At 39.2% G+C, this 8,119-nt stretch overlaps 1 protein-coding gene across 1 annotated transcript in view; it reads right to left on the bottom strand.

Moving 5' to 3' along the window:
• The window catches only part of PHEX (phosphate regulating endopeptidase X-linked), a 219,932-nt gene that overhangs the window by 143,248 nt on the left and 68,565 nt on the right, over positions 1 to 8,119 (bottom strand). The window contains exon 10 of the mRNA XM_027771117.1: positions 1,679 to 1,772. Within this exon, the coding sequence (XP_027626918.1) occupies positions 1,679 to 1,772 (94 nt within the window). The remainder of the gene's footprint in view (positions 1 to 1,678; positions 1,773 to 8,119) is intronic.

Raw genomic sequence — 8,119 nt, 5'->3', positions numbered from 1 at the left:
AGATACTACAACCTTCTTTGGCAATTTAATATTATATTTAGCACTTCATGATCAAGAAACATTCCTTCATACCTAACCTCAAATTTTCACACACTACTTCGGACACCTCTCTCTCATTCTCATCACAGTGGGGGTGGAAAGCAGCTGGGTGCACATCTTTTATCTGATCCATAGAAGTTACACACACAAACACAACACACACACACAACAAATCTACTTGTTTTATATCTTAATCCTTATATGACCTAAGTATATATAGTTGTTTTATGATGTTCTCTATAAAGTGACTTTACATTCTAGTGACTTTAAAAAACTGCATTATTTTCCAAGAGTAATGGCCCACTAAGAATTTCTGTGCTTACTAGTTTCTCTAATAACTAAAGCATCTGCTAAACGCAATCATTGCTTATAAAATTCACCATTCAGTTAACTTTAAAATGACAGAAAAACAAACTTACAATATTTCTCAAGGGCAGGCCAGTGGTGTGATGGTTAAGGCAGCTGGATCCCACATGGCCAAATATGTAACTTGAGTCTCAGACCCAGTAGTTTGAAAAACACACTGGACACATATCTCCAAAATCCCAAGAGTAGAATGAAGGAGAAGGGATTGTGGCATTGCTATCCTCCCAAGGAAGGTGTTCTCTCACTCCTCTGTCTCTCTCTGGCAACCACATCAGCCCTATAATATTATATATTCATGTAAGAAATATATATTTATTTATTAAAAGTCACAAAATTCTTAAGTCCTCTAGTGATGAGAGAAGTACTTAGACATAAGCCTCGAAAACAAATTTGATAGTGACACTGTATAAGTTGAGAGGCAAGAAGAGTAGAAAGAAGCAAAGCTTAAAAATCCAGGTGAGGGTAAGAAGAAATGCAATTCAAGCAGTTGAACAAAAGCAAAGAGGATATTAAGTTGGGGTCCCTGGGGACTAGCAGAATTGGGTTTCATTAAAAGATTGAAGATATAGGTAAAGTTAAAGACAAAATCTATACCCAAATTTCAAATAAAGTGTTACCATCTAATATACATATTACACACATTTTGAGTACAGTACTTAGAATACTGAAAATAAAATGCAGTTATATCACTAATAAATGTTAAAACTGTAATTATTGTGATTCAGTGAAAAACACACCAAAAAAATGGGAGTATGTTGAAAAGAAGAGGAAGGTTATAAAGCAATATGATGGCCCTAAGTACTCCCTTAAAAATCTTTATTATATAGCCCTGTCAAAGTAGAGCTTGAGTGTGCTTTATTATAAGTTATACCTCAATAAAAAGAAGAAAGCAGACCGATCCCATACCCCAGTAATTGAGGGAGCCAGATCCCACATGTTGAATGTAGTTTGGATCCCAGCCCAGGTGGCTTGGAAAACATGCTGGGGATGCATGTGTACATGCCCCAAATCCAGACAGGTTAGAGAAAGGAAAGAGAAGGGATTGTGGTATGACCATGTCTCATGGGGGGTACTTTCTTCCTCTATCTCTTTCTCTCTGGCAAGTGCACATGCCCTCTGGCAATAAAAAGAAAGAAAAAAAAGGAGAGCTTGCACTGCCAAACTCCCTCTGTCTAATCCTTAAAGATGATTTTTATTGTATCAGTTAATATATGGACTGTTCTAGCGTGTAAAGTCATCCAGTGATGTAACACTGCAACCTTCTTTAACTTACCCGTGAAAATTCCAGCCACCTATACTGAAAGCGCCTGCTAAGGTTTGGAATTCTGGAATAAACCATTCTCCACACCAAATAGTTGGCAATGGTCCTGTTAACAGAGAGAGATTCACATTTATTGTATTTTAGGTCAATATCTGATGCTCTGCAGAACACCTTGGGAAAAACTGTTGGCAAAGTTCCATGGAGAGACATTTGGCTCATACAAAGAATGCAGAACTTTTGCTTGAGAAATGACATGATACAATGTCAAGGAGCATAACCAAAATTTGCTTAGCTTTCACCACCTAATACAGATAGATGAAATGAAGATTCTGGCTCTAGGCCTCAAGAGTGCATATTTTACTTTCCTTCTCAAGGCATATAATCCAGTGCCACCTAACCTTTCTTGCTTAGAAATTGTGAATGCCTTCAAATTAGCAGGTGACTTGATACAGTGTATATGTGCATATGTATTATTTGTCTTTGGAAGCTAATGGCAAAAGACAAATACCAGTTATCTAAAGTCGTGCCCTGGTTCTAGACTTACTAAATAGGCAAGATGGTGCATGTCTATTTTATCTTTTCTTGACATAAAATGAAGATGATCCTTACCATTCAGGGTTATTGTGAGGTTGAACTAAATAACAAAATGCTTGACGAAGTGTAAATTCCTAGGCATTTTTTGTCACTCACTTCCAGAAGTATGAACAATCCCATATGCTCATGTAATTCCCATGACACAGAGTTTTTAAATCTGTTACATTTTAACTATTACATTTTTCTATAAGCAAAAAAAAAAATGCCTTAGCCTTAGAAGGATGTGTGATCTGAGTTAATTTCTAGCTCAATAATGATGATGGATTTTTAATGACCCATCTCCACCCAGCTGTGCCATTACCATGGTAACTAATAATACACATCCCTGAGCTGGCTCTTGGGTCAGCCAGTAACACAAGAAGAGTGTGACATGATGACGCTAAGCAGTCCATCAAGAGTCACCCACATTCTCATTTGCATGGAGGTCTGTCACAGTGGACATTAATTTCTATAGGTAAAACATTTTTCAGTTTTTTTCCAAATATATGGAAGTTTATTTTAATTTACATAAAGATATACTAACAGATTAATATATTGGTAACATTTGTAACAAATAAAGAAACAGAAGTTTTAAAAGATAAGTGAAATAAAAATATTTTTAAGAGTCATTAATCCTTCCAACACCATAAGGTTCATTCTTTTTTTTTTTTTTCAATCTTTAAATCTTTAGTCTCCCTTTATTGTATGATTTTATAGATTATGGCTGATCAAGTCTTCTTTTCTTTTCTTTTTGATTTTTTTATACACTCAAGCACATTATTTAGCTTATGAAGTGCATTTTTCAATATGTGAACATTTGTCCCCAGTCCAGTTCATCAAAATAGCTGTGTGTGTGGAGGTCCATTCTTTGACACACATTATCCACATATGATTATGTTAATACCAAAGTAACAATGAATGTAAATCCACATTTCATAGAGTCTTTTTTTAAATTTCCAGAGGGCACATATGCTCTCCAGAAAGAGATAGAGTGGATGGCAGGAAAGTGATAAAGTACGCCCCAGTGGAGTGTGGTCATGCTGCAATCCCTTCTCCTCCTTCCTTCCTCCATCTTGTCAGTACTTTGGGCATGCATGCACACATACAGAGCTTGTTTTTTTTTTTTTTTTCAAAGCCACTGGGTCAGAAATTCAAACCTCATGGTTGGCCATGTGGGATCTAGCTCCCTTACCAGGCCATGATCATTTGAAAAGTGGTTGACTTATCCTTGTCAGATCTGGTTAGACTACCATTGTTTATCCCTTGTCATCTGGCTAATCAAGATGGTACCCTAGTATACAAAAAGTCATTTTTGCCATTTTCTTGCTATTCACTTATGCTTACATTATTAGTGATAGCTTCAATTCCTGTTTCTCCACAAGAATTTTTTAAGCCCCTTGTCCATGTTGTGAAGCTTAGACTAGACAAACTAAATAATAAAATTCATAAATATACAGATAAATGCCAACACCTCAGGATTATTTTCAATATATTGAATGAAGCAAACTAGTTGAGGGTGTCACTACTCCCACCCCCAAAGCAGGTCATATGGAGCTAATGAAGAGTCAGTCCATAGCTGTCTAAATAGAACTCAATAAAACCTATTTATTTTTCCATTTTCAAAATAAAGATACAGAACTTATAAAATTTTCTTCTCTTCCTCAATTTTCTTCTCTGACCCAAGGGATCTTATTTGAGTATGCACACTCCCCCTTAGAGACCACTCCCTTAATCAGCAAAGCCTAACTCTAATCAATGCTCCACTGAGGTCCCCACAATGAACACACAGTTGTAAATCATTCCTCTGGATTACCTGCATTCACATCCCTACTCTTGAACAAGACAAGAAGTGCTCACTGAGCACTTGCTGCTGGCCAAATGTTATACCAGAGGCTATGCAGGATGTAAAGAAATAGGAACCCAGCACATCTGGTCAGGGAACCCAGAGTCAAATTGGGGGCTGGCACTATAGCCTACTGGTTAAGGGAACGAAATCCCACATGACTTATTGCGGTGAGAGTTCTAGTCCTGGTAGCTTGAAAACCACACCAGGCACATGTTCATGCATGCAGGATGGGGAAATGGAGAAGGGATTGTGGCATGACCACACCCCCACCCTCACTGAGGGAGTGCTTTCTCCCACTCTCTCTGTTTTCCTGTCTCTCTCTGGCAAGCACACATGTCCCCTGGCAACTAAAAAAGAAAAGGTCTAATTTGATATAGAGAACTTCTGATTTCCACTTATTCATATAATTGAGGGGGTTTTTTTATTAGAAGGATGCACTGTAAGAACATAAGGAATTCTTCCTTCATTCACTCAGATATGTACTCATAGTTCTAGGTGCTGAGGAAATGGAAAGGTGAGGGAGATATAGCCCCTGAGCACCCAGATATGTACTCATAGTTCTAGGTGCTGAGGAAATGGAAAGGTGAGGGAGATATAGCCCCTGATCTCCTAAAGCCCTTAGTTGAGTAGAGAAGATGAGCTGAGTGCATAAGTAATGATTTGGCATATCCTAGCACCAAAAAGAGGGTTCCTGACACTTCACCTGAAGGACAACTCACCTCAAACTGAGGGATAAAGCCCTTCATGAGAGAGACATGGCTTCATTATGCCTAAAGGTAAGAAGGCTTTGGTGAGAGGCAGGAACATGAACTCAGGACAGGCTAAATACAGGAGAAACAGGCCTATGTGTTGGAGGGGATGGTGAGCAGTATCATCACTTGAGGAAGTGACCAGAAAGGTCAGTCACATGGAGGATATGCAGACAGTAATCAGGGTCTGGAATTTAGTATGTCAGTGGGGTAGATCCTGACCCTAATCAAGGTCTATATGTTCTTTGTCTTTAAAAAATTGCTTGCTGGGTGTTTGAGCTGTGCTGAATCCAGAGGTATAGATGAGAATGAGGTCAGGACGAGCAGTTAGCGTAATGGCTATGTCACTGGACTCCCATGTAGTTGACCACAGATCGAGTCCCAGACCCAGTGGCTTAAACTCACGCCGGGTGCGTGTGCATGCATGCCCAAGATCCCGAGAGGAGAAGGGATTGGGCATGGCCATCCCCCTTGGGGGGTGATTTCTCGCTTTCTGCCTCTCTGTCTCTCTGCCTTTCCAGTGAGCTCACACGCCCTATAGAAAAAAACTCTCAAAAAAAAAAAAAAGAATGAGGTCAATCACTCAGCAGATGACTCTGCATGAATTCAGAAGATGCCCCTCAAAGGGGTAGAATAAGCCAGATTTATTGGTAAAATTGTTATTATACGATGGGGCCTGCTGGTAGTGCTGAGAAGAGGCAGCATGGCCAAAGTATACTGGGATTTTAAAAGTAAAAATCCAGATCCTGTGGCTTAAAAATCACACTGGGCACATGTACATCCATGCCCAAAATCCGTGGAGGAGAATGGAGGAGAAGGAATTGCAGAGTGGCCATCCCCCCCGCCCCCGACCCCCAGGGAGTGATTTTTCACTTTCCCTTTCACTGTCTCTCTCTGTCTCTGGTGAGTGCACACATCCTATGGCAAAAAAAAAAAAAAGCCTTTCAGCTCCCCTGAAATCACCTTGACATCTCACATTATCTATTCTATAACTCTCACATCAACTCTATAGGAAAGATGTTATTATACCTATTTTACATATAAGAAAATCTGAGGCAATCAGGGTCTGAAATTTAGTATTAAATTAAATTAGACTAATTAAATCATTATGTAAACTCCTCCTCATCATGTAGTCAGCGAGTCTCAAACTAGTAGAATCACCTGGAGAGTTTTAAAAAGTCAATGCTCAGCATGAAGTCTTTCATATTCGTCCACTTTGTATCAAATGTCAGGATCTCGTTTTTTTTTTTTTTTATGGCTGAGTAGTATCCGCAGAGTACACAGAGTAATGTCCACTCATCTATTTTTCGACAGTTGGATTGATTCCATGTCCTAGAGATTGTAAATAATGCTGCAATAAACATGGGCATGCAAGTGTTTTTCCAACTGAGGGTTTTCCTATCCTTTGGGTAAATACCTAAGAGTGGAATTATGTCCCCACTCAATCTATACTGAATGTCTGTGCTCTATAGCAGAAACTGAATGATTGGAAGGTATAATAGCAGCGAGGACAACTGTAGATACTAGAGGTAGTGGGGGCTGATAAAAGAGGATGCATGAAAGGGGGAGGGAGAGAGGGAAACAGGGAAAAAAACAAAGAATAAATTTAATTGACACAAAAATAAAAAGTTATTTGCTGCTGATGATGTATATGGTAATATCTTTGTCGTGACTGATATCCACTGTATTTGTGCTGAGAAAAATGTTGAACACTATAAAGATGCATAATGATTAAATGTAAATAATAAATATATATCAAAAATTTGTAAAATAAAAAGTCAATGCTCAGGCCACCCCAGACTAATTAAATCATAATCTCTAGGATGGAATCCAGCAGAAATATTGTTTTTAAATCTGCTAGCTAAATTAAGCATGCAGCCAAGTCAGAGACACACTACAGTAAGTGATGGAGGCTAAACCGGAGCCAGGGATATCTAACTCTAAAGCCTACGTTCTCCTCCCTATGCACACGTTGATGAAATAAAGCCTTGAATTCAGCTAAGATTTCCTATCCAGTCACAGAGACCTCAAAACACTACATCAAAGGCATGTCACGGGAATCTGTGGGCACAAAAAGTGAATAGTGAGGCTTCCTGGTCCAGGCATTACCACAATAACTTAATAAGGCCTGTGAAAGCCGGAAGATAGAATGCAAGACAATAGTACTGATGAGCTTCTCTGATAGATTATAAATATCCTACAGAATGCTGCAGAACACAGCTTCAGAGTGCTAATACCACCACAACAGAAACAGCTACAATCATAATGAATCACTGCCACCCAATGCTCAGATACATCAAAAAAACAAAACAGAAATCAGACCCATCAATGTGAAAATAACATATTGTATCTTTTCTTTTCCCCCAAGAAGCATTTTCAGCAGTATGGTCATTTTCCAAATGGTAATAAATAAAATAGAAGAAAGCAATGCATCCCCAAAGAGAACCCACCACCAAGAGAGGAACATGAAATCATTTCCCAAAGCCTCTCAGATTTTCTAAAGAAGCTTTTGTAGTCCCATGTTCTTAATTAGTGACAGTTTATACTTGTATTACATTTAAGAGATCATAAAATACCTTCTTAGAGCCTCTGCTCTATGGGGTGGTTATTAATATCATCCCCATTTTCATATGTGGAAGACAAAGGTCAGAGGTCAAGGGACTTCCTAGATATGTGTCAAATCCAGGACTATTTGGGGCAATCAGGTGATGTAGTGGTTAACGAGCTGGACCCCAACACAGTCAACCATGGTTCGAGTCCCAAACCTCATGACTTGAAACTCACTGGGTGTATGTTCACGTGCGCCCAAAATCCTGAGAGGAGAAGGGATTGTGGCCTGATCATTCCCCCCCAGGGGGAATGATTTCTTACTTTCTCTCTCTGTCTCTCCAGAGAGCTCACATGCCCTATAGCAAAAATCTCTAAAAAAAAAAAAATAGACTACCTGTGCCCCTGCATTTGCTCCTCCCATTCATACTATCTGAGGTGAGCCTGAGAGGTTTCTCAAAGCCAAAGAGAACTTGCTAAACCCCACAGGTTGCCCAAAGGTACACCTAGGGCACTGGTTCTCAAAGTGGGTCCTTGGGCCAGCAGTTTCATCACCACCTGAGAACTTGTTAGAAAATTCCTGGGTTTCATCCCAAACTTACAGACTCAGAAACTCCAGAGATGTGGTCCAGTAGTCTGTGTTGTCTCAGTCCCCTCCGGGGATTCTCATGCATGTCAATTTTTGGGGTTTTTTTGTTTGTTTGTTTGTTTGTTTTGGAGAGGGTTTTTTTTTTTTTT

This window comes from Tupaia chinensis, unplaced genomic scaffold (genome assembly GCF_000334495.1).
Source record: "Tupaia chinensis unplaced genomic scaffold, TupChi_1.0 Scaffold000184_1, whole genome shotgun sequence".
Lineage (NCBI taxonomy): Eukaryota > Metazoa > Chordata > Mammalia > Scandentia > Tupaiidae > Tupaia > Tupaia belangeri.
This window is presented reverse-complemented; position numbering and strand designations above follow the sequence as displayed.